Source organism: Debaryomyces fabryi (assembly GCF_001447935.2).
Source record: "Debaryomyces fabryi strain CBS 789 chromosome Unknown contig00005, whole genome shotgun sequence".
Classification (NCBI taxonomy): domain Eukaryota; kingdom Fungi; phylum Ascomycota; class Pichiomycetes; order Serinales; family Debaryomycetaceae; genus Debaryomyces; species Debaryomyces fabryi.
Genome location: NW_015385431.1, coordinates 102,705 through 127,871, shown reverse-complemented (window position 1 = coordinate 127,871; position 25,167 = coordinate 102,705). Strand labels below are relative to the sequence as shown.

At 35.9% G+C, this 25,167-nt stretch overlaps 15 protein-coding genes across 15 annotated transcripts; 5 read left to right on the top strand and 10 right to left on the bottom strand.

The window, feature by feature from the left end:
- Positions 1–8: 8 nt before the first annotated feature.
- AC631_00459 (uncharacterized protein) lies at positions 9–1,331 on the bottom strand (the record flags this gene model as incomplete). Its single annotated transcript, XM_015609289.1, has 1 exon — positions 9–1,331. The coding sequence occupies one exon, from the start codon at positions 1,329–1,331 to the stop codon at positions 9–11; it is 1,323 nt and encodes a 440-aa protein (XP_015469926.1).
- Positions 1,332–1,985: 654 nt separating this feature from the next.
- AC631_00458 (U2 snRNP complex subunit YSF3) lies at positions 1,986–2,243 on the top strand (the record flags this gene model as incomplete). The annotated part of the gene is made up of 1 exon (XM_015609288.1): positions 1,986–2,243. One exon carries the CDS (start codon positions 1,986–1,988, stop codon positions 2,241–2,243), a length of 258 nt encoding a protein of 85 aa, XP_015469925.1.
- A 242-nt stretch (positions 2,244–2,485) lies between these two features.
- Positions 2,486–3,319, bottom strand: AC631_00457 (uncharacterized protein; the record flags this gene model as incomplete). The annotated part of the gene is made up of 1 exon (XM_015609287.1): positions 2,486–3,319. One exon carries the CDS (start codon positions 3,317–3,319, stop codon positions 2,486–2,488), a length of 834 nt encoding a protein of 277 aa, XP_015469924.1.
- A 234-nt stretch (positions 3,320–3,553) lies between these two features.
- Positions 3,554–5,263, bottom strand: GAD1 (glutamate decarboxylase; the record flags this gene model as incomplete). Its single annotated transcript, XM_015609286.1, has 1 exon — positions 3,554–5,263. One exon carries the CDS (start codon positions 5,261–5,263, stop codon positions 3,554–3,556), a length of 1,710 nt encoding a protein of 569 aa, XP_015469923.1.
- Positions 5,264–5,847: 584 nt separating this feature from the next.
- Positions 5,848–6,315, bottom strand: EGD1 (Egd1p; the record flags this gene model as incomplete). Its single annotated transcript, XM_015609285.1, has 1 exon — positions 5,848–6,315. One exon carries the CDS (start codon positions 6,313–6,315, stop codon positions 5,848–5,850), a length of 468 nt encoding a protein of 155 aa, XP_015469922.1.
- Positions 6,316–6,575: 260 nt separating this feature from the next.
- Positions 6,576–8,054, top strand: AC631_00454 (uncharacterized protein; the record flags this gene model as incomplete). The annotated part of the gene is made up of 1 exon (XM_015609284.1): positions 6,576–8,054. The coding sequence occupies one exon, from the start codon at positions 6,576–6,578 to the stop codon at positions 8,052–8,054; it is 1,479 nt and encodes a 492-aa protein (XP_015469921.1).
- A 134-nt stretch (positions 8,055–8,188) lies between these two features.
- AC631_00453 (mRNA splicing protein) lies at positions 8,189–9,931 on the top strand (the record flags this gene model as incomplete). Its single annotated transcript, XM_015609283.1, has 1 exon — positions 8,189–9,931. The coding sequence occupies one exon, from the start codon at positions 8,189–8,191 to the stop codon at positions 9,929–9,931; it is 1,743 nt and encodes a 580-aa protein (XP_015469920.1).
- A 23-nt stretch (positions 9,932–9,954) lies between these two features.
- Positions 9,955–10,914, bottom strand: AC631_00452 (uncharacterized protein; the record flags this gene model as incomplete). Its single annotated transcript, XM_015609282.1, has 1 exon — positions 9,955–10,914. One exon carries the CDS (start codon positions 10,912–10,914, stop codon positions 9,955–9,957), a length of 960 nt encoding a protein of 319 aa, XP_015469919.1.
- A 238-nt stretch (positions 10,915–11,152) lies between these two features.
- AC631_00451 (uncharacterized protein) lies at positions 11,153–11,866 on the bottom strand (the record flags this gene model as incomplete). Its single annotated transcript, XM_015609281.1, has 1 exon — positions 11,153–11,866. One exon carries the CDS (start codon positions 11,864–11,866, stop codon positions 11,153–11,155), a length of 714 nt encoding a protein of 237 aa, XP_015469918.1.
- A 2,496-nt stretch (positions 11,867–14,362) lies between these two features.
- CAT1 (catalase A) lies at positions 14,363–15,820 on the bottom strand (the record flags this gene model as incomplete). Its single annotated transcript, XM_015609280.1, has 1 exon — positions 14,363–15,820. One exon carries the CDS (start codon positions 15,818–15,820, stop codon positions 14,363–14,365), a length of 1,458 nt encoding a protein of 485 aa, XP_015469917.1.
- Positions 15,821–16,883: 1,063 nt separating this feature from the next.
- On the bottom strand, positions 16,884–18,041 carry AC631_00449 (decapping nuclease; the record flags this gene model as incomplete). The annotated part of the gene is made up of 1 exon (XM_015609279.1): positions 16,884–18,041. One exon carries the CDS (start codon positions 18,039–18,041, stop codon positions 16,884–16,886), a length of 1,158 nt encoding a protein of 385 aa, XP_015469916.1.
- Positions 18,042–18,208: 167 nt separating this feature from the next.
- AC631_00448 (uncharacterized protein) lies at positions 18,209–20,233 on the top strand (the record flags this gene model as incomplete). Its single annotated transcript, XM_015609278.1, has 1 exon — positions 18,209–20,233. One exon carries the CDS (start codon positions 18,209–18,211, stop codon positions 20,231–20,233), a length of 2,025 nt encoding a protein of 674 aa, XP_015469915.1.
- Positions 20,234–20,303: 70 nt separating this feature from the next.
- MSS116 (ATP-dependent RNA helicase) lies at positions 20,304–22,322 on the bottom strand (the record flags this gene model as incomplete). Its single annotated transcript, XM_015609277.1, has 1 exon — positions 20,304–22,322. One exon carries the CDS (start codon positions 22,320–22,322, stop codon positions 20,304–20,306), a length of 2,019 nt encoding a protein of 672 aa, XP_015469914.1.
- Positions 22,323–22,908: 586 nt separating this feature from the next.
- Positions 22,909–23,631, top strand: MSO1 (Mso1p; the record flags this gene model as incomplete). The annotated part of the gene is made up of 1 exon (XM_015609276.1): positions 22,909–23,631. One exon carries the CDS (start codon positions 22,909–22,911, stop codon positions 23,629–23,631), a length of 723 nt encoding a protein of 240 aa, XP_015469913.1.
- A 33-nt stretch (positions 23,632–23,664) lies between these two features.
- Positions 23,665–25,137, bottom strand: AC631_00445 (uncharacterized protein; the record flags this gene model as incomplete). The annotated part of the gene is made up of 1 exon (XM_015609275.1): positions 23,665–25,137. One exon carries the CDS (start codon positions 25,135–25,137, stop codon positions 23,665–23,667), a length of 1,473 nt encoding a protein of 490 aa, XP_015469912.1.
- Positions 25,138–25,167: the final 30 nt, after the last annotated feature.

The following is a 25,167-nucleotide window of genomic DNA, read 5'->3' as shown; positions in this document are numbered from 1 at the left end:
CTTAAACCTTAAGATGAATTAATTTCATTATCTCCATTTGCAAGGAAGTCTAACCAATTCCAGTTAGAACCTTCCTCCGCTGGTTCGTCAGCTAATATTTCGTCGCCAATTCCAACTTCACCCATATTTTGAATGTCATATACCATACCTTGGTTGTCAAGTCTATTACCTCCCTTTGTAATAATATTATCATTCCTGTTACTGTTGCTGTTGTTATTATGATTTTCCTTACTTGGTTTCATATTATTTTTCCCATTTCCAATAACAAAGGATTCAGATTGAAATAAATTCATGTTTAATAACATGTCAATTTCATCAATATTGTTATTCGTCGAGTTTTTATTCAGGGTGAAATCCGTACCTAAAACCTGATGGGTATTATTCAGTGTAGATACATTTTTACCAGAAGGATCCATTTCTAGAAACTGATCAATATTCATATCATCATTGTGATCTTGGTCTACTTGCCCTCGGGACTCGTCATTTGAGGTATCAATATAATGATGATGATGAGATATTATGTTTGGACTTATGTCATAATTTGTGTTGTTCCTAATATTTGACATTTGTGACTCATTGATCGGAGTAATTGTATCATTCAGTACTGAAGGTTTATGATTAGATTGACTTAAAGGCCGTAACACTCCATGTAATTTATAGAATAATCCACAAGCATTACACAATAAGTCTCCATTATTAGATTTTCTCCAAAGTGGTGTCGTTTTTGTATTGCAATTTGTACATTGTAAGAACTTTGTATTCCTGGTCGAGGGACTTGTCTTGGATAACTTTTCCGGTAACTTATAGTCATCTTTGAATGTAGACTCTAATGAACTGATATATGAAGTAAGCAAATTTTCATTCGATTTTTCTCCTGTTGATGGGTTGGCTGTGGATGCACTAACTGACCTGTTCCCACTGAAAAGCGACGAATCGGACGTTAAAGAATTTGTATACGGAGAATGCTTAGTATTGTCAAATGAAGAGGTCATGGATTCTTCTCTTTCCTGTCCTTGACTCATTTTTCTTATCTGGCTAATGTAATCAAATTCATCTAATTTGTCATTGGAGGAATTATGGTTTTGTTTGTCTTGGTTATAACGCTCTTCCCTCTGTTTCTGTCTATCTAATGCAAGAATCTTCTTATTCTGAATTCTCCATGCAATGTTTGATATCCGTTTATTATGGGGCAAGTAATACTTGTGCTGGTACATTTTGAATATTTCCAATGATGAATCATCGTTATCTTGAATAAGCTCTGGAATATTTATTGGTTTCTCGTTTTTTGCCTTGTATAAAATTTTGGTTTTCTGAGGTTTCACATGGTTCATAGTCTTATTGGCATCGTTGACGCCGCCGAAACTGGTTCTGCGGTTATATATATTTGAAATCTTCGATGATGTGGGTGTATGAGATACGGGTCCCATAATAGATAATTAAATTACACCGCTTTAGCAATAATAAAGAATCCTGGTTTTTATTCTACTGAAATGTTCTTGAAATATATTTTAATAACTTCCTGAGCAATATTTCTAACTCTTCTTAACTATTATCTAAACTAAAAGATAAATGTAATCTCCAATATGCTTAAATTATTGATAATAGATCGCTCATATCAGTGTCGTGCACGACCATTTAAATTTACCTTTGGAATACATCTACAACAATTGTTCCCCAACAATATCCCCATATCTACTTAACTACTTATTGTCTTTTACCAGATGAGTGATGTTGTCGCTCTTAAGGGCTAATATACGGCATTCTTCCAAAGTGATACCAACGTTTAAGGCATTTAGCCGAGTGGTGTAGCATCTCTCATGAAAAGTGGAGTCAAATGGTAGACTTCTATATTAGGTAATAAGTACATTTTATCTAGCCATACTTTAAGTTGGTTGTGCACTCGTTGAGATGAGGACATAATTATACACAATTAACACTCTATATACTAAAAACCCAAGAAAGTATTAGATAACAAGGAAACCATCATGGCAGATAAGGTGAAAGATATTAATCAATATAATCAATTGAAATCTAAATATATCGGTCTTGGAAATGCTGATATCACAAGAGAAGAATTTATGACAAATGTAAATCGAGACATATATTCATCGTTGGCGCAACATGATAATATATTATACTACAATTCAGTAATTATGAATGAACCAATGGAATTGATGAGGCAAAAAATGATTAAAAAGATGGCAAATCCCATACAAAAGAACGTGAAAAAGCCTAAGAGTTGATGTTCTTAAATGTAAGGCTATTTACATTCCAAAATGGTGGTATAATAGTTTCATTAAACTCGAAATTGAGTAATAGAGAGGTCTTTTACATTTAATAAGGTAGTCGTTAGCATGAAATTACTCAAAGAGGACAATTAAGCTAAAGTCATAAGAAATATATAGAATATATAGTGTAGTGAAGTCCATGACTTCCTGAAAAGACCAGAAATAATATTTGGCTCGAACAAGTCAGAAGGGAAAGCTTAATTAGATAATAATGGTGCAGCTTCAGAATCAGTGACTCTGGTACTTTCTTGCTTGACATAATATGATCCAGCAACTGCTGCGACCAAACTGAGTACCAATAAAATAGATGCAATAATAAATGCAAAAATCCATTGTAAAGCAAACACCTTTGTAAACAATTGGCCTAAACCTAAGCCGAACATCAAAACAGATGAACTCAAACCAACACCATAATCATTGTAGAAAAGAACAAACATTGATGGCACAATCAAGAAATCCCAGATCAAAACATTGCAAACAACTCTGCCAACAAACTTGTGAATGTGGAACATAACAGCACCATTCCAGAAAATAGCATAGAACAACCATGACAATGGCAAAGCACTAGTAGGCAAATGAATTAAAATCCAGTTGCTCAAAGGCTTGATGCTGTAGGTTTTGTGACTGTAGTAGAGTGCCAAAATATTGAAGAAATTAATGAACAACACGATTTCACTTAAAATGAAATGTCTTCTAGCAAACAACATTGACCAGATAAACTGAGCAAAGTTGAAAATAGTGAAGTGCCATCCAACTACTTGAGAAAGCTCAACTCTTGCCCTAGCCAGCTCTTGGGCTGGAATAAAAATCTGACTAACAAACACAATTTGCAAGAAGTATAATATACCCCAGTATATTAAGGTCACCAATATATTGGATGAAAAAGGGGTGTTGCTAACATTGAATGGACTGTCAGAATCGAAAGGAGATCTACCAACTAAATAACGCAAATTGCCGTAGATTGATAACACCAATGAAACAATCGTGGTCACCTTATGCGTGATTAATTGCTCTTGTTGATTTACTGCCATCCTTATGATAAATTATAATAATGTCTTACAGTAATTTAAACATAAAAAAAAATCTGCAGAGAATATTTCATTTATATATTTTTTCTTAGATATGATTGCTACCATTATCGCAGGTTTTCAATGACTGCGAAAAATTGGTTCTTGCATGTTGAGAGAGAAAAAAAAACCTATATTTCATCATACCATATACTATAAACCCTACTTACTTGTTATAATCTAATGAAGTAAGAAACTTTAGCATGTACCACGGTAAGACTTAGTATGCTTACGGTGTTGCTCATTGTTATCTTTCAAGAATTTTTGTTTAACTTGTTTGATATCTTCACCTCCATTAGAAGCAATTGACAACAACATGCTGTAAATCATCTCGTTTCTTTCAGAAGATTTCTCTTTAGTAGAGACATCAGTAATTGTATCAGTAGCTTTAATCAACAATTCGATGGTCGAAATAATTTCGGTCATCAACTTATCTAGTAAGTTTAATCCCAAAGTATTACGAACGACGACTCTCAAGATCTCAATGTCTTGTTCATCTGGACTTAACTTATAATTTGGAATAATATATCCTTTATTTCTCAATAATAAAGAGAAAATTGATTGGGGAATATCTGGATACTTCTCACGAATATTCTTCGAGAATCTAAAAGCAACTACAGGCAAGCCTGGTTCATACTCTTCGTTTACTACTGCTTTTTCTGAATGATGATGGCCTGCAATATGTTCCCTTGTGTAGATTTTGGCTTGTTTTTCCTTATCAATCTTTTTATGAATAACTGAAAGACATTCAAAGTAACCCGATTCTTCCAAGAAATTGGATAATAATCTTGCATTTTGAAGACACGAGTTGAATATTTTGGTGTAACCTTCTCTTCCTAAAGTCAAGAAATTATAGTATTGGAATAAAACAGGGAATCCCGGTCTTGAAAAGTTGAATGTAAAAGTCTCTTCAACTCCCCCTAAGTAATCTAATTTAAATCTGACATCATCAGGCAAATACTTAGAATCTTTCCAAATAATCCATCCTAAACCAGCAGAAGTTAAACCAAACTTATGTCCTGAGGTGTTAATAGATATGACTCTATCGATAGAAAAATCCCACTTCAAATGTGGGTAAACAAATGGAGCGACAAAACCACCACTTGCACCATCGACGTGAATCTTGACATCAAGTCCTTTTTCTTTTTCAACCTCATCTAAAAGCTTAGAAATTTCTTCAACAGGCTCAAATGCACCTGTGAATGTTGAACCTAAAATAACAAAAATACCAATTGTATTCTCATCAATGTTTTCCTTGATTTTTGTAGTATCTATTAAGTGACCCGACTTTTCATTGATATGGATTATTCTGTTTTCGACATCAAAATAGCGAGCAAACTTTTCTAACGCAACTTGTGCACATGAAGCCATAAGAATATTTGGCTCCGCAGTAGACTTACCATTTGCCTTTTGCCTTGCTTGCCACGATTTCTTCATTGCCAATCCAGCCATCATAATAGCTTCAGATGATCCAGTAGTAGCACTTCCAATGGAATTGACAACCTTCTTTCCCGTTTTCTTGTCAATGGTGCTAGGAGCATTCCACAAATTACTCAAAATAGTAATACATCTAGCTTGAATATCGATCAATGATGGATATTCATCATTATCGGCTAAGTTTTTGGTGATATTCTCAGAGGCTAATCTCAATGGGACGTCATCAATATTCGTGTTCACAAATGAAGCTAAATTCAATGTTGGGATCCCGTCTAACGACAATTCCTCAGTTATGTATTTATACACTAACTCACTACTAGAACTCTTTTCAGGAATTTCGTATTTTGGTACTTTAGCATTTGCACTATATTTAAATATGTACTCCTCGTGGTTATCCAATACAGTTTTCTTCGTCTGTTGTAATAATTTGGATTCCAAACTTTCTGCGTCAATGTGTTTCGATAATGTCATATCAATTGAGTTAATATTCAATAATTATATGTGGTAATATTTTCTTGGGAAGGTAACAGGAGTATTTATACTTCTCACAGATTTTCCCATAAAGTTGCTGTCGCCTAAACAGGAGTGTCCCCCTTTTATTTATAGCCATGCAGCTGTCAATTTGCTAACATTGTTTTATTGAAGCCTCCTCTACTCCAACGATGCCCTTGTTTAACATTATTGCTCGTATACTATTCCACACATGACAACGTACATGTTGACGTACAAGGCTTGAATAAACTAGTGTAATCGTGCAGGAGTCGTGGTTAGACATTCCAGATCGTCCGATATCTAGGGCACGATGGCTGGGTACATAGAGAGTAATACGAAAGTAATGATACTTAATATCAGATTACGTACAGTAGATATTCAATATTTAGCGATATCATTATCCGTATATAAAGTAAATAAAATTACTCATGCCTTAAATACGAGGAAAAATAAGTATTCAACGAATACCAGCATCTATCGAGCCAAAATCTTAACGGCGGAATTGCACGGCATCGTATGATAAATATTACCGATCATTCATATCCTCTAACAGTGTAATTGACTTATTCGACGTCGTCGAATTTTTGACCTTCAATTAAGTCAGGGATTTCTTCTTCAGCACCTTCGGCACCGGCACCAGCGTTCAATTCTGGGTTCTTACCGGCTTGAATTTGCTCAGCCAACTTTCTCAAGATTTCCAAGTTTTCAGCACCCAATTGAGGTAAGATTTGTGGAATCAATTGAGTAACATCCTTTTCTTGTGGGTAACCAGTTAAAGCAAAAGTGTTGTGTTGAGCAGCACCTTGAACACCAACTCTGTTGAAGTGTAAAACCTTACCATCTTCTCTGAAGAAGTTAGCTTCTTCAATACCTTCAATCTTTTGTGCCTTCAACTTTCCTAAAGCTTCAATCAATTTAGTGTCGTCTTGTTCAGTCTTGACATTCTTCTTAGCCTTGACTCTTGAACCACCAACCTTCTTGGCAGCGGAGGCCTTTTGTAACTTAGCTAACTTTTCTGGATCAACTGGCATATTTAATTCTTTTACTTCTGGCTTTGAATGTAAAGTACTTCAAACTATTAAGTGGACCTAAGTGAAAAATCGTCGACGAGAAATCGTCGAGAGTCGTGTCGGTACGAACACGACTATTCGGTTTTGTGTCGACTTCAATTTTTGGAAGTGGCTGCTGTCACATGATATATGGCTATCAGCTTGATAGTAAACCACCTTTATCCTACCGTTTGAAGGTTGTTTTCATAGGTGAGTATAGCGATACGGATTAGAAAATCAGCATGTATATTTTTCACCGAGGAATCAAAGTAGTGAACGAATTTCTTCCGGTTACAAACCACTGGTTAATTTTGTTTGCTTCGATCCCAGTGGCCTTATCGACGGGAACTATATTCGTTTATTCGGTTTACAGTACAGACTTGGCGAAACGATGCCAGTTAGATGCATCACAGACGGGAAGCTTGAATATTAGTGCGACCATTGGAACTGCATTTGGGGGATTATTTGGAGGGTTGATTACCGATACGTATGGTACACAGTTGCCTATCCTTGTGAGCTGTGTGAGCATTTCGCTTGGATATAAATGGTTGTATGATTCCTACAGACTCGGACAAAATAGCAGTATGACTTTGTTGCTCCTTTCTATGTTTTTAGTTGGTATTGGGTCTGTTTCGGGGTATTTCAGTGCTATTAAGGCGGTGACGCTAAATTTCCCTAATTACAAAAGTTCTGCTCAAAGTGTAACCATTGCATCGTTTGCGATTTCAAGTTTGTTGTTTCTGTTTATCTCGTCCAGAATTTTGAAAGGAGATATAGGGGCGTTTTTATATTTTATGCATGTTGCATGCGGCCTTCTAATCTTGTTGGGATTTATATTCATTCGAGTAGATGGGCATTTTGAAGATAAGAAACAACATCAAGAAACTCAGGTAGAGTGCGATGAAATGACTGGTTTGCTAATTTCAAATCAATCAGAATCTGAAGGAATTCGTGACTCTTCGGAGGACACCAATGATTTGAAATCTATGTCATTGAAGAGGTCACTAATTCACCCCGTATTTTGGTACCATTATCTTATACTCTCGCTCATCCAGGGCTTTGGTCAAATGTATATTTATTCTATTGGGTTTATTTTGAAGGCTATACATTATTACTACGATAATGAAGTATCACAAAAGACCGGCTCTCCTTCATTACAAACACACCAAGCATTACATGTTTCCTTGATTGCGATATGTTCATTCATTGGAAGATTGACATCGGGACCTCAGTCCGACTTTCTAGTGAGGAAGGCACATTGTCAAAGGCATTGGATTTTGATTCTAGGTTTATCCTTGATGTTTGCAGGTCATTGCATAAACTTTATTGACTTGACACGGCTTTGTTCTGACTTACGTCTGGCTAATAAAATATTACTGTTGGCTTCTTGCATCATTGGATACGCTTACGGGTTTAGCTTTACTTGTTATCCAGCGATAATTTCGGATCTATTTAATATGCGTAATTATAGCTTCCTTTGGGGTACTATGTATACAAGTACTACTTTTGGCTTAGCATTAATGACAAGTATATTTGGTTACTATTATGATTTAAATAGCACTAAGTGGGATGATACAGCTGAAGAATATGTTTGTAACAAAGGATCGGGCTGTTATAAATCAACTTTTCAAATAACATCAGGACTATGCGTACTCACGGCTATTCTAGTCTTGGGCTATATTTATACAAAGAGGTCTAATAAGCCACCTGTTATACTATAGTTAGAATATATAGAATATATAGATTATAGAGAATGTTGTGACATATTTTGCATCTTTTAGTATCACGTGGATGGATCTGTAAAAGAAGTCAATAGTATTCCATCTCTAGAAGACTTAATTTCTTAAAGACAAGCATGAGTAAAAGACCAATATCTGTAGACGAGTTAATTGGTAAGATACAGCCAACCCAGGCACTATCAAAGCCAAAATTTTTATCTAAACAGGAAAGGCAAAAATTAAGTCTACAGAGAAACCAAGACATACAAGATAAAAAGCGTCAACAAACAGTCATTAATAATGGAACTAAGAGAAGATACAGTAATCCAATTGAGGTTACTTCTGAATCAAAGAATATAAGAAAGAAGCTGAAAAAAGGTAAGAACTTCAATTTCGACTGGGATGAAGAGGAAGATACATCTTTAAATTATCAACCATTAGTTAGATATGATACTAGCGCCAACCCACCTGAACTTGGCCTCACCGACAAGCATTGGTCCGAAAAGCAATTAGAAGAAATGACCACCCGAGATTGGAGAATCTTTAAAGAAGACTATAATATAACCTCTAAAGGGGGTGATATTGACAACCCATTAAGGTCTTGGGCTGAATCAAAATTGCCTACGAAATTATTAAACATTTTAATTAAAGATTTGGATTATGATAGTCCTACTCCAATCCAAAGAGCATCTATACCATTAGCATTAAATGCGAGAGATATAGTAGGTATAGCAGAAACTGGTTCTGGTAAAACGTTAGCATTTTTGTTACCCTTATTTTCGTATATCTTGTCCGTTGATTCCAATTACTTATCATATGAGCATCAACAAGAATCAAATTTCAATAAACCCCTTGGTTTAATTTTAGCTCCAACGAGAGAATTGGCGCTACAAATCACAAAAGAAGCAAAACTATTTGGAGACAAACTTAACATGAATGTTGTCACTATAATTGGAGGTCATCAATATGAAGAAACGGTCCATAGCGTTCGTGATGGTGTTCATATAGTAGTTGCCACTCCTGGTAGATTAATTGATTCGTTAGAGCGTGGAATTATCAACTTGAGTAAATGCTACTTTTTTACCATGGATGAGGCTGATAAAATGATCGATATGGGGTTCGAAAAATCATTACAATCAATCCTAACTTACTTACCTACTAGTGAAGAACTTCAAACTACTATGGATGGAAGGATCTTTAATATTAAGAAAAGAATAACCTTAATGTTTACAGCGACAATTTCTCCTCCAATTGAGAAAATTACTAAAAACTACTTAATCAAACCTGGTTATTTGTTCATTGGAAATGTGGGTGAAGCTGTCGATAATATTAATCAACAATTCGAATATTTCGGCTCTCAGCATACATCTGATGGAATTTTAGACCCTAAGAAAATGGATAAATTATTTAGTATATTGAGATTTCACAAAGATCAAAACAGAAACTATTCTATAATCATATTTGCTAATTTCAAGAAGACTTGTGAAGAGTTATCATTTGAACTAGGTAGGAAAGGTTTTTCTGAGAACACCGTGATTCATGGGTCTAAGTCTCAAGAAGCTCGTGAACGAGCAATTGAGAGTTTTCGTGAAGGAAAAGATAGAATATTAATTGCAACCGATGTTGCTGCAAGAGGTATTGATATACCCAACGTTTCATTAGTAGTGAACTACCAAATGACTAAAAAGTTTGATGAGTATATTCATAGAATTGGAAGAACTGGACGTGCTGGCAATAAAGGTACAAGTTGTACATTCATTGATGATGGAGACTCAGAGGTCTTTCTAGATTTGAAAAAGTTTTTAAATAAAGGTAACAAAAAATGTCCGGAATGGTTATTAAAACATGCTTCTACCCAATCACAAATATTACGAGATTAAATATTGTACATTATATAAATAAATTATTCGTCATCGCTACTAGAATACCCTAACATTGTATTAAAGTCTCTTTCAGGTCGAGATTCATTTACTTTTCGTTTCTTAGATTGCATCTGTTTTAGCGCATCTAGCGAGGAACTATTGAATAAGCCTGAAGACGTCTCCAGCGATGGTAATGCCTTTACTTCAGGCAACTCAGTTTCCTCACTTTCATCTGGTTCTTCTACTGTAACTTTTTTTCTCTTGTTTTCCGTTTGAGAAACCAGTTCTAATAAATTTTTTACTGTGTTTATGGTTGTCTCTTCTAATCTCCTCTTCTCTTGTCTTTGTGCTTCAGGATTCGGATCTTCATTAGCCCACCTTATATTGAGGATTTCATTCCCATCTAGAGATTGATTTTGCATGGCCTCTTTGGCGAACTGTGCTTCATTCTCAGTACGAAATGTGACAAATGCACAAGCCTTATTATAAAGTACCCGAATTTTCTCAATCGACCCAAATTCTTGAAAATGCTTGGTTAAGGTATTCTCCATTGTATCATTCATATGTAGTCCTCCTATGTATAAGGTTCTATTCACTTTATTGAACGATCCTACTCCATTCATATCATCCTTATAATCGCTGGTTTTATCTCTCCCGAAACAATCTTGAGTAGGAATGAAATAATCTGTATCTTTCGGTAATCTGTGGTAATATGAACATTTTTTGCCTAAATAACAACATCCTCGAGCAAAAAAAAGGCACAATGGTGCATTAGACTGTGCCCTTGTATAGCCTGAATCCTTCTTAATATTTACCCTAAATTTCAGCTTCGTGAAGTTTTTATTTGAACTATCTCCTCCTGACCACTTCAAGAACCATATGTTGAATACATTACCAGTTTGTGGCGGTTTATCATCGTCAGGGATAGTTTCCGGGTCAACTTGGAGCCTTGCTGGTTTTCCTTTCTTTGGTTTTGAGGTTACTGCAATGTCAGAAGGCATATTTGGTATATCATGTATACTTAAATCGTATTTACCTAATGGGCCCTCTACATCTCATCTACATATATTCTAGAATATTTTATCACGTGATGCAAATATTCCCATTACGATATTGTTGCGAAATTAGAAGAATTATAATATTTATTAGTTCGTAAAATACATATAAAATAGCAGTTTAACTTTTTATAAAGTCATAGAAAATCATTAAATAAATCCGTTATCAGAAGTTAAAAGTACCTTACATGATATTGAAAATGAAACTGACACCAACGATACCAGCGACAGCAGCGGCCTTCTTCCAAACACCTAAATCAACGTGAGAGTTGGCAGAAGATTCAGATGATGACGAGGAGCCGGAACCAGATCCAGAGCCAGATCCAGAGCTGGAGCTTGAACCAGATCCGGAACCAGATCCAGAAGAACCAGAAGCACTAGAGCCAGAACCGGAACCAGAAGATCCTGAAGCACTAGAACCAGATCCAGAACCAGAAGAGCCAGAGGCACTAGAGCCAGAACCGGAACCAGAAGATCCTGAAGCACTAGATCCTGAAGAACCGGAGGAACCAGAGGCTAAAGCACCACCGGCAGCAGAAGAACCGGAAGCTAAGGCACCGCCTGCAGCAGAAGAACCAGAAGCTAAAGCACCACCAGCAGCAGAAGAACCGGAAGCTAAAGCACCACCAGCAGCAGAAGAACCAGAGGCTAAAGCACCGGCAGCACCAGAGGTGGCACTACCTAAAGCAGATTGAGCTGCACCTGCAGCACCGGAGGTAGCACTACCTAAAGCAGATTCAACACCACCACCGATAGCAGAGCTGACACTACCAGCACCGGCAATAGCAGAAGTGACACTGCTTCCAGAACCACCAACAGCGGAGGCAATAGAATCACCGGCACTACCAGCAGCAGATTGAACATTATCGACAGCGAATTGTAAAGCGTTAATACCCATTATGTGTTATATTATGTGTTATGTCTATAGTAATTAATTTGTATAATATCTTGTATTGATATATAAAATAATAATAAGAAAAATTAATATGGCTATTAGTGGGAAATTATCTTTTCTTATATACTTTTCAACGTATAGCCTATTCTTTTGCTAAACGGCTGTTGATTCGACTTAACCAGCTTTGTGTTTATGAATCATGAACATATCTTTATTATGCCCCTAATGTCCCTATTATGTTACGTCAGGGTACCTAGTACCTGACTTTCTGCATAGTAACTACACTTCCCAAAAGGTCATAATAGCTTCCTTGAGTCGGTGGCTATGATTCCATGCACTATTGTTCTAAAGCGTTGCAGGGATCCAAACGCATTGTTCCATTCACGTGATTCACTATCATTCGGGTTTAGAATTTTAAAGCCTACAACAATTCTACGCCATGTTTGAAAGTAACTCCAAAGTTAATAGCCTCTATTTACGTCGCTTCTATTTAAAGACCTTTTAAGATTGTTCGATTTTATTATCCTACGTTTCGAGTCTTGTGGTACCTGAACTGAAAGGATATGAGTTTCTTAACAATTTTTTATCAAATTTGACACCACCTACTTTCCGATATTGCAAATACTCCAAAAAGCATATGACTGGAAAAAGAGGTGGTGTGTTATGTAATCTCTTCGATTCCATCTATGTGGAGACTTGAATCCCGATTCCTACATCTGACATTCTTCGTTTACGCCGCGAATCGGGTGAAGCTAATTGTAGTATATAGTCATGTTTCAAGTGAAAAATTACACAAAAATCAAGTCTCATCCAATAGTATACCCCAAATCGTAGCAATTTAGATCCAGATTGCTCTAAGTATAGTGAATCACACGACCACAGATATGAGGGCGTACCGACAGTGAATACACGCAATTCGTCGTGAATTTATTGTCTGGATCCTTGGTCCGAATTCCAGCTGTTTCGCAGAGTCTAGATACTTGCAAGTGATGTGAAAACGCGTTCAAAGCAAGTTTTTAAAGCAAACTACAATAGTTAAAATGCTTTGATAGCAAGATTCATTGAAGAATTTGAAATTGAGTGTGAAGCGCGTTACTTTTCATTAGTTCGTCCGACATAAACTTGTAAATAGAAGATCGTGCATATGAGATACAAAACTCAAAATTAGTCAATAATGTTGCTGAATTGCTTTTGAATCAAAGACGACTCAGTGCTATGCATTAATTAGAGTTATAGATGAATAGAGTTGATGAGCTGCACTCGCCGCAGGTGTAAAAGGTCATTAGTTTAAATTATAATCGCTGTGTAGAACCATATTGTCATGCTAAAAGCCATGTATTACAATAATCACTAAGTTAAGAAACGAACATTCTATTCAGTTTTGCTTCTCTTGCTTTCCACGCAATACTTGGAAAAAAACCGGAATATATTGTGTACTAATATTATAATTTGCTATTGCAAACTCTAAGCAGTGATGATTGCAAAATCATATGAAATTTGCACATTTCGTAGAAATTACAATTTTGTACCTAAAATTAAATTCACTAATATTGAATGAAACTAAATTCGTATAAAACTAACTTTCATGGTACCCCATGAGACAAATCTTTACAGGATATGTCACTATAAGAGAGGAGCAGGATTATCCAGAATCCATAACTTCATAGTATATTTCACAGTTCATACATCGCATAGAGACAATATTTTTCTTTATAATACGGTATACATCATCTATTTGAAGTATTATGTAAAAATGAATAAGAAATAGTATTCTAGTATATTAGTAAACTCGTTTTATTAATATTGCATTTCACCACCAAACATGAAAATTGGCTAATCAAAATTTTCAAAGGAAAAATATCCCCAAAATCTCTAGCTACATCATTGTACTGGACAATTGATATTTAAGATAATGAATTATGTTATTACTGTACTTACTACACATCATCTTTTTAAATACCATTGAGTTGATCCAGCTGTAACTCAATTAGCAGTCATAGGCGCTTAAAAAGCTTGAACTTTTCAAATCGTCTCGACATTCCCAATTAGGAAACACTTTCCGCCTTATCGGTATCGAGAAAAAGGTCGATATAAATACTTGTGAGAGTTCGAAAGTATTCCCACTAGTTAAAAAAGCACCATAAAACAATCAATTATGTGTGGAAAGGAAACGAATTTGAGTTCAAATACAGGCGAATCTAAGCCTTCTGGTTCAAAGGTAAGTTCGTCATGCTGTGGTACATCTTGCAAGTGTGGATCTGCATGTGCATGCAAATCTTGTAATACTACAAAATTATAAACACTTCATATTATGCTTTCTACTAAATTCAACATGTAACTGACCGTTGGCTTGCTGATTTAAGGTACATGTTCATTCTTGCGCTAGTCATAACCGTTTTGTGGTTATCTTCTAACTCTACATTGAAAAATTAAATAAATAAATAAATATTGATTCGAAATAAATTATAAATACATCAGCAAATAATTCATATAACCTATTTACTTTCTTGGGGAAATTTGTAAAACTTCTTTCTTAATGTTAGCGGATAATTCTGGGTGGACCTTTGCGAACATATCAAAGACCTTGTCTTGAATATGAGCGTCAGCACCAGCAACATGGACGGCAACATTGTGAGCTAAGTTCTTTTGTTGGTTTGGATACTTGGCTAAAACATTGTATAAACCGGTAGCTTGGGAGTAGTCCTTGTCAGTACATTTCCAGTGGAATGGACAAGCAGCACCTTGCCAAACTTCTTGTTCTTCTTGTATGCTGAAAGACTTGAACTCAACAGGCTTGGAAGTAGCTAAGTAGTTTGGATGGGATCCTAAGTTACCGTTCACACTCATAGCACCATCTCTCATGTGTGGGTTGAAAACACGGCCAGTGATTGGGCAGTTAACTGGGATTTGAGTGTAGTTAGTACCTAATCTGTGTCTGTGGGTGTCAGCATAAGAGAATAATCTAGATTGCAAAACAGGATCAGCAGAAGCTTCCATGTATGGAACGGTGTGTGAAGGAGCAAAAGCAGCTTGCTCAATTTCAGCAAAGTAGTTCTTTGGGTTTTCGTTTAAGACTAATTTACCGAATCTTCTCATTGGGTAATCTTTGTGTGGCCAGACCTTAGTTAAGTCAAAGACAGAGAATGGAGCTTTCTTAGCTTGTTCTTGAGTCATGGTTTGGATGTAACAAGTCCAGGATGGACCGTTACCCTTAGCAATTTCCTTAAACAAGTCTTCTTGAGCAAAATCTGGATTGGAACCAGCCAATTCACCAGCTTCTTCGTTGGTCAAGGTTCTGACACCTTGATCGGAGATGAAGTGGACTTGGACGTAGTACCATTCACCCTTCTTATTGGACCACTTGTAAGTGTGACCAGAGTAACCGTTCATTTCTCTGTAACTAGCTGGTGTACCACGATCAGAGAAAAGAGTCATAACTTGGTGGATGGATTCTTGGTTAGAAGTTAAGTAATCCCAGAACATGTTTGGATCTTTTAAGTGAGTTTCTGGATTTCTCTTTTGGGTGTGGATGAAGTGTGGGAACTTAGATGGATCTCTAATAAAGAAAACTGGAGTGTTGTTGTATACCAAATCTAAGTTACCTTCTTCGGTATACAATTTAGTGGCAAATCCTCTTGGATCTCTGGCACTATCAGCAGAACCAGATTCACCACCAACGGTGGAGAATCTGGTCAAAACCTTGGTCTTCTTACCAATAGTGTCCAAAAATGCTGCACTACACACATCGGTAATGTCGTCGGTAACTTCAAAGTAACCGTAAGCACCAGATCCCTTGGCGTGGACAACTCTTTCTGGGATTCTTTCCCTATCGAAGTGTGCTAATGAATCAATAAGATTGAAATCTTGCAATAATAATGGACCATGTTGGCCAATTCTTTGAGTAGCAAATGGTTCAGGGATAGGACATCCGTTGGAGTTAGTGTAAACAGGAGCCATTGTAATTAATTAATGTATTAGATATACCTGTGAATAGATGAAAAAATGTGTAAAGTTTAATTTTCTCCAGAGAATTTATTCTCCTTATATATCATCACAGTGTAATTTTAGGTAAGCGGGGTGAAAGGCTGATTATAATAAATTGCTTCTAAGTGGCCAGCGTGTATGAGCGTAGATAGCCGAGGTATAAATCGCACACCAAGAATCGCACCAATGGACCCTGTGGTCCAAAAGTAAGAGTTTTTAACACATTCGAGGTCCTACAGCTATTTCCATTTTCTACATGGTGTATATATGATCCATAACTACCAAGGACCAAGAGTTAGACTGATAATTTGGCATCATTTTGAGCAGTAGACCATCCATCTAGTTCCCGTTGTAGATGGAAGACCATGTGAAGAGCAGTTTTTTCTCCACAATCCGTCAGAGCGCGGTCCCAGTTTTGTGTAATATGTCACTCCGATATGACCGACGATTATTAATGGTTGCAATACTAGACCGCCGTTAGTAGACTACCAGATTTGGAATTAAACTCGAAAAGGTCATTATTATATATTTCTATGTGAATAGTTTAGAAACAATACCGGATGAGACTTAGGGCATATGCTAAAGAGTCAGATTGCAATTGTAACTATACACGGAATTAGGATGAGGCACAATGTATATTTCATGGCATTGGCTTAAGAATGCAAAAATTATTCAGCAGAAAGATACTAAATGGTGTTGAGGGATACTCCGTAACTGTGAACTACATTATGCGGGAAGTATCGAATTGGAGTTCTTTATGAATTTCAAGTAATTTGGTATGGTGTCTGCAAGCGGATGTATTTACCGGGGAGATGAAAATTGATGTCGGCCCATAATCAAAAAAGGTGTGGCTTTCTCATAGGAAAAATGCGGACGTTGGTCTCCAGATAGATAATAGTTATGGAACCGCGGCCTCGCTAACTTTACATAGAGCTTATACACCTACAATTGAATTTTGAATACAACTTAACTGTATATACATAGTCATAGCTACAATAAGGAACCTGGTAGCATTACAGCTGGAAGTCATCATAATCTAAGATTCTGTTTTATGAAGTGTTGATCTCCACTGCTTGAATTCTTCTGTGATAACGCTATTTCGCAATTCACTATCTTGCACCAACTCAACTATTGAAAAGCTCTTTGAACCCGGATCATATGTCAATGACCACAGCTTATCAATGTCTTTAGGTATTTCATTATTTATCCATTCGATTACTGCTCCGTACCATTTTAATGCATTCATGCATACTATTTTAGTGTTTACATTAATGGTATCTTTTAACATAATTGGCACTTCCTCAGTGTTATATACTTCGACGTTTCTTAAAATTAGATTGTCATCTCTGAAGCCATAGACTATCTTTCTAATTCCAATAAGAAAACTCTGTGCCCATGTTCTGAATAATTTCTTCTCAAAATTCACAACTTGTCCTGGTGCTTCTATCACTTTGCTAGTCTTCAATTCTACGTAATGGGGCAAGATATCCTTTCCATCTTCAGGTATATAATCCCACAAACAATCAACTTCACCTGCGAGTAATAACTTTACTTTTCCAATCCCCGTCCTTACAACTGATATGTATTGCTCGTAGTTGTTAACAACCTTCTTATTTCTTTTCTCTATAAGCTGACGGGAACAATCACCCCATGGTTTCGGTAACGTACTTATTGCCTCGAATTTATATCCAGAATATTCAAATTTTTTCATCATCTCGTCTTTGGTTGGATCATCATGTTGGCTATTTTGTTGTCTTCTTTTTAATTCTATCTCATCATTATTTTTAATAAAAAGTTGCCCATCGTACACAATTATATGGAAATCTAATGGGTCTTTTAAGTTATATGGCAATGTTAATAGCTTGGTCATTAAACCTCTGAATGTAACTATGTCAGTGTTTATCTTGGCACCGGTGCTCTGTTCATGATTCATCACTCCTTTTAATAACGCTTGAAAATCTCCAAGGTTTTGCTCTTCTGGAATCTTTTTGAAATTACTGTATCCACCTCCTAAATCAATTTGCTTGTCAACATATGCATCAGGCAAATAATAGTACGATAAATTCTCTTGTTGGGCCTTTGTGGAATCGAAAATGTATTCACCATCAATATCTCTAGCAAAAGCAAACAACTCTTTCGGCTGTTTCAAAGCCGTGGTCTTTGCCCTAGAGTTCAATGGAAATGTCTTTATCATATTCCTTAGTTAGCTACAATTAAAGACTTCTTTGATGTATATCTCGTTAAACTCATCGAACAAAATTTATATTTTGTACCTCAATCACGAGATTAAAACAAGCGAACACACCTTATCATTAGACTAATCATCTACAATTATATGTCATTTGAACCTTAGGGGAAGTAATGATTATCAATGATAACAGATTGACTTTCTTATTGATTCACTTTATTACATTATTTCAGACTAATGGTGCAGAATTATTAGAAACCCCCCAAAATATACCCATAAGAAAACCTGCTTGCACTACGGACTTATGCTTAATAGACGCTGAAAACATTTTCGACCATCAAACCAGTCTTTCCAAGGTAAGGCCTCCTATTCATAACCCCCCTTCAATACCCGAATATACGTATGCAACCATATCAACATCAACAGCGACGTCGACATCTACGTCGACATCTACGTCTATATCCACAGTCTTATCTACGCTAACTTCTGTCGTATCCACAATTTCTACCGAATCTATGTCCAGTTCTGATAGTCCAGTTTTTTCTATTTTAGAGAAAGTTATACCTGAAATAAGCAATTCTGACGATGTGATTATAACAGACCAGTCAAGTAATACACACTTAGAGATCCTCAGTGAGGTGAATTCCACGAATTTTACAAGCGGCACAGCGGAGCCTTTTACCCCTGTGCAGAATTACACTAGCAAGAGAATCCCACAGAATCAGTCGAATGAAACTATCGACGAATGCCACTTTCTATCTTTCGAAGAGTGGAAACGGCAAAAAGCTGATAATAAGCAAATAAATGACTCTCAGCCACAAGCAGACAGTATTTCAAAAGAGCTAGTTCCTACCAACAGTGGTGTAGATAATGGGACGCAAATAATCCTGCCATCAGATGAAGATCAAGGAAAAGTATATAAAGATCGATTTAATTATGCATCAGTGGATTGCGCTGCTACTATCGTGAAAACTAACTCTCATGCCAAAGGAGCATCAGCTATTTTAGTCGAAAACAAGGATTCTTATTTATTGAATCAGTGCTCTTCACCACAGAAATTTGTTGTTATTGAGTTGTGTCAAGATATTCTTGTTGATACTGTTGTGATTGGAAATTTTGAATTCTTTAGTTCAAATTTTCATAAAATACGGATTTCTGTATCTGACAGGTTTCCTGTTGGCTCATCTGGGATGAAGGTTTTAGGTGAATTTGAAGCTGAGAATGTAAGAGATGTTCAGTCTTTCAATATTGAAAACCCGCTTATTTGGGCGAGGTATTTAAAATTGGAGATTTTAAGTCACTATGGAGACGAATTCTACTGTCCGATATCACTCATTAGGGTTTATGGGAAAACAATGATGGAAGAATTTAAAATGGCTGAAGGTCATGAGTCTTTTATTGGTGGAGAACCCGAAATTAAGAACGAGGAATTAGTAATAAATAATTCCATGAAAGATATTTCAAACTTCACAGGTATTAATATTCAAAATGAGGAATGTAGGGTGGCTTTGCCTCACTTGGGATTGAATGATTTTTTAAAAGATATTAATTCAACAGCTAGCGATTACTGCGATGCGTTATATCCATTAATTAATGAACCCGAAACAACCCAGACAATAGAAACTAAAACTACACAGGAATCGATTTATAAAAATATAATGAAAAGATTATCTTTATTGGAATCAAATGCTAGTTTGTCTTTATTATATATTGAAGAACAAAGTAAGTTACTTTCCCAGGCCTTTACAAATCTAGAAAAACGACAGTCTTCAAATTTTGAATCTTTGATTAATTCGTTTAATGATACCATGCATAACCAAATATCCTATTTTAAGAACGCATATTTTAATATTCAGGTCGAGGCATCTAAATTATTTAAGTCGCAGGAATATAATCATCAAAGTTTGCTAGAAGAATCACATCATAAAATGACTATATTAGGGAATCAGTTAAAGTTTCAAAAGAGGCTTTCGATTTTGAATACTATGATCATTATCTGCATTCTATCTTATGTTGTGCTTACTAGAGATGTTTATATAGACGACCACATGGATAATGATCATTACCAAGGGCAATTTCGAAGCTTGCAGAACGCTTCTGGATATTCAAATTTGCTTAATAAGTATAAAAGGAAAAGTTCTAGGCGAAATAACAGAACAAAAAAACGGAAGCAAAAATCTACAGGTTCTATCAAATAAAGAATTCTTATAAACTATATACAAATAAATTTTCTGTACTATGTAATATCAACTCAAAGATAATACGAAATTACCATCCACTTTCATCTTTTCCACTGTTCCATCTATTATCACGCTTGTTGTTTGACTTTCTAAAATCTTTAGAGTAATTATTCTTTGAGTAATCATTTCTATTATTTCTTGAAGCACCAAAATTTTGCCTACTATAATTGCCTTTATCTGAGTAGCCTCTATTCTCCTGATTTTCATAATTTCTCTGGAATCCACCTTTTTTGAAACCCCCTCTCTTTCCGCTAGAGTTATCCATAAAAGTTCTTTTAGCAGACCGATTATTTGTTGTACTGAAGTTAAATCCACCTGGAACATCAAAGTAGAGACTAGCTTCACGCGGAGGAACGCTTATAACGTTTCTCAAAAAGCCCTTACCAACTGAAAGCTTAGCTTCAGGATCATTGATTAAAAATCTATAATAATCAATAATTTGTGATAACGAATCATGTTGAGCAATCCTATAGGCAGACCCAACTTGCTTATAAAAACCTAAGAAAGTAGGAATAAAACTTTCAACATCCTCCACATCAGCACCAATTTGCTTGACTAACTCTTTGTCTTCTTCAGCAGTTTCATACTTTATTTCATGTTCAAATTTAACACCCCTCTTCGATTGTAATGCTTTACTATAATTCCTTTCTGCACTCGACAAAAATAATATAGATCTACCCGATGCACCTGCTCTGGCTGTTCTACCAATCTTATGAATATAATCCGCAACTTCAGAACTAGGTCCCATTTGGACAACATCACTCACATCACTAAAATCTAAACCTCTTGCAGCAACATCAGTACAAACTAAAATACCATGGGAAAGTCTACGATAATCTCTAACTGTTCTATCTCTTGCTGCTTGGCTCATTTTTCCGTGCAAACGTAAAATTTTCGAACCGTACTTTCTCGTTTGTTGAGTGTCATACATTTCCTTATCTTTAGCGTTCATCAACATGGAGTAAAACCAATCGGTAGCAGTTACAGTTGGTAAGAAAACCATTGCTTTAAATCCTGAATTGTTCATATTATTAATGATGTACGCGAGTGCCCCATTGAAAGATTCACCAATAGTATTAGTTTTAACCAAGGTCTGTTCAATATTTTCATGCGCTTCTGGTTCATTCTCGTCAACACAATTAATGAATTTATAATCCTCACCCATGACAGATTTAGCAAAATTGGAAACAGATTTATCAACGGTAGCACTAAATAAAACTGACTTAAATGATGCATTAGGATTTGTAGCCATGCTATGTGCCTTCTTCAATTGATTGTCGATATCGTCCAAAGTGACAGAAAACCCTTCATCTAAAAGTCTATCTGCTTCATCATAAACTCTATACTTCAAATCAGTAAACATGTTAGCAAACCTCGACTGCCTCAAATTATCATTTAATCTCCCTGGAGTGGCGATAACAATGGCTGGCGCAGAATGGCTTGGTCTAGTTTTACGCCCTCCCATATGTACCTCAATACGAACCTTGTTCTTAGCTTGATGTGGCATGTTTTCAATAATTTTCTTATATTCAGATTCAATTTGCAAAGCTAAATCTCTCGTTGGGGCAATGACCAACGCATGGACTTTGCCTCTTGCACCTCTTGAGGGGTCGAAATTTTCAAGTGCACATTGCAAAGTAGGTATAACAAATGCCAACGTCTTACCGGTTCCTGTCTTAGCACGACAAACAACTCCATTTTCTTCCAAAATGGGAACAAGTGATTTTTCTTGCACTGGAGTCAACGTCTTGAATTTAGCCAAATTTATCGCCTTCAAGATATCTTTGTGAACATGTCCTGTTTTGGCCAAACCATCGAATGTAGCTGGTGCCTCCGGAGTCGAATCCGGCATTGGAATCGAATCTGTTGCAATTTCAATTTTTACCTCATCTGCAACCTTCACTTGATTCGCATGCTCGTTAGCACTATCTAATTTTGCGAGCTTATTGTATTGAACGCTACTATAAGCAATACCTCTAGTAATTACCCTAGACGCTATTGCAGGCCTGAATACCAAATGCCTCAAAACTGGTCTCAACTTCAACATTTGCTTGTAGTAATTAAGTAGGCTAGGTTTAACTGAAAATTCTTCTTCCTATATTAGATAGAAAATTTAAATTCATCTCAGGCATCTCGCTTATATAATCGATATTTATCAGAAGATCAAGGCTGCTAAGTCCTATAGATCTATTTAAGAATATTGTTTAATTATTTCATTTGACATAATTACTGATACGTCCTGTTATATAGTACATTAATCGAGGAGCCACTTGACAGATGGAGTCAGAAAGAGTCAAAATATAATTTTCGATGTACTACAATGAATGAAAGGAAGTTTGAAAAGTAATACACACATGCAGTATTAAGCAAAATGTAATGCAGAAATTATTGCAGAAATTCCATACCAATTAGTCCCGAAATAATAGAATTAAGGATAGTTAGTTGTGTTATGTTATTGATGGCATAATATATGGTCTTATAATTCACTCCTGTGAAAGAGACGCTTATGTTAATAATAATGCGACATTGCGACATTATGATATTGCGACATTCCTTGATACTGAATTTCATGCTGGGGAAGATTTCCAATACATAAATTCATCGATTAGCATAGATTATCACCTCAACGTATAATGAATCCTAACCAGCAAGAAAACGAATCAGGTATTCAAAAAAACTTTCTATCTAAGATAAAACAAAATTATTCCAATAAGTTCTCCAATCTTTCGTTGTCCTCATCCATTCAAAATATATCCATACATTCAGACCATGATGGGAATTCAGAAGATGATACGTTGATCCATAATGCATTTGTTAAATATTTTGATGGAAAAGGTGAATCCTATCCCGAGTGGTTGGGTGTGAAGACTAATCAGCCAAGCAGCAGGCCTAGCAATAGTAATAGTAACTACCGTTCAGAGTATCAGCCAGTGTATTCTAGCTACAATAGCAGTGGGCAGGGAGCAAACCAAAATAAGCAAAGTCAGTACTCGGGGAATAGGACTCAGACACCATCTTATTTCCAACCACAACAAGCATCACAACAGCAACAGCAACAGCAACCGGTACCGGTACCAGAAGTGGAATCTCAACGACCAGCATATACGCCTAGATCGTCGAGTCGATTACAAGACATGTACAACAAATCGAGACAGCAATCTATACCTGGATCTGGGTACAACACCCAATCTTATCCTTCTGGACCAAGTAGAACAAATAGTTCAACAACAGGCTCGAGACTTAGGGAAAGAATGCTTAACGCTTCTCCAAGTATGAATGGATTGAATGCTAGTGCAAATAATAATTCAAATACAGACTATTCAGGAAATTCTAAGGCTACATGGGGAAGAAGGTGATAATACACTTATATACATACATACCTTATAATATTAAACTCTATTCAATACTTTGAAATTCTCTTCCCAACAATTTCTATTCTTTATAAACCAGCCAGGCAATTTATTATCAGGGGGCAATTTAAGCTTAATGATACTAACATCTTCAAAACTTATTGGATATTTATCCAATTTCTTGTAGAACTTGTAATCGTAATTTTCTCGTAATGATTGTGCCTCTTCGGGCGTAATATCAATGGATTTTGAATACTTTAAATCCTTAGATTTTTCCATATCTTCTTTTTCTCTTAATCGTTTGATAAGGCTCAGAGAACCTTCAAAGGAACATCTTGAAGAGGGTATTGAGCTACTGATACTCTGATTTCTAAATTTATGATTTGCATTACTGAAACTTCCTGGGCGGACAAATTTATTATCAGCCAATGAATATCTTCTCTCGAAACTTCCTCTTGATGCAGAAAGGATCATATCATTATTAAAACTGTTTTTTCTGTTTGATCTAACATATTTTGGAGATGTTCCTGGAGTAAATTTATCATCATCCGATCCTGTTGAATCTATTGATTCCTTTCTAGGATTATCTTGCTTTCTCATTTCAGCCAACTTCAAAAGATTTGCTGGAATTTGAGGTGATGCAGACAATAGTTCGTCGTCAATATCTTCATCATCGATACTTTCGTTATCATTTTCATCATCAAATTGATGGTCGAATTGGCTGCTATCCATGGAATTTTTTCTTGAGCCTGGTATTTGAAAATCAGGACTTCGGAACATGCCTCTAGTTTTATTTGGTATGTATTGATATGGCGGAGTCGGAGCACGCTGTTCTTGTTGCAATTGTTCTTCTTGATGTTCTTGCTGTTTTAAAAGTGAATTTAAACGATCAATTTCGAACGGTATCAATTCCGTTTGTATTAATTCTAAAAAGTTTTCAGCGTAGTAATTACTCTTATTTGTGTTACCAGAGTATATTCGATATTCGTTAATAATTGAATTAAAATTCCACTTCTGAATTTTCCTTAGTATGCCAACTAATGTTGATGTTGAGTCAATTAGTAAGATATTGTGCTTACTCTTATTCAATAGCAATTCAAATGCACCCGATATTATATTCCTTTCAATCAACATCCATTGATCGTTCTTGCTTTTACTGGTGAGTTTGATAGTTTCTATTTCAGTCTTTCCTAGGTTGTACTCTCCCGTCTCTGTTTTGCTGCTTGTAGAAGAGGTCTCTGTATTATCATCATCTTCATTGTCATCCTTATTTGAACTAGAATTAGCACCTGTATGATTATGATTTGATATTTTTAATCCTCCAAGGTTGTATATTTCTATATTGTTAGCCTCAATAAAATTCTTTAGCAAACGTGGAGGCTTTTCAGCATCTAGAACTACTAATGATTTTAATTGCAAGGTCTCTAAGAATGGGAAATGCTCAGGTTCTAATTTACTGCACCTATAAATACCAGGCTCTACAAGGCCAAAGTTATCCGGTGGAACTAGCATCTTCGTTGTTGAAAACCTATGATTCTTAAA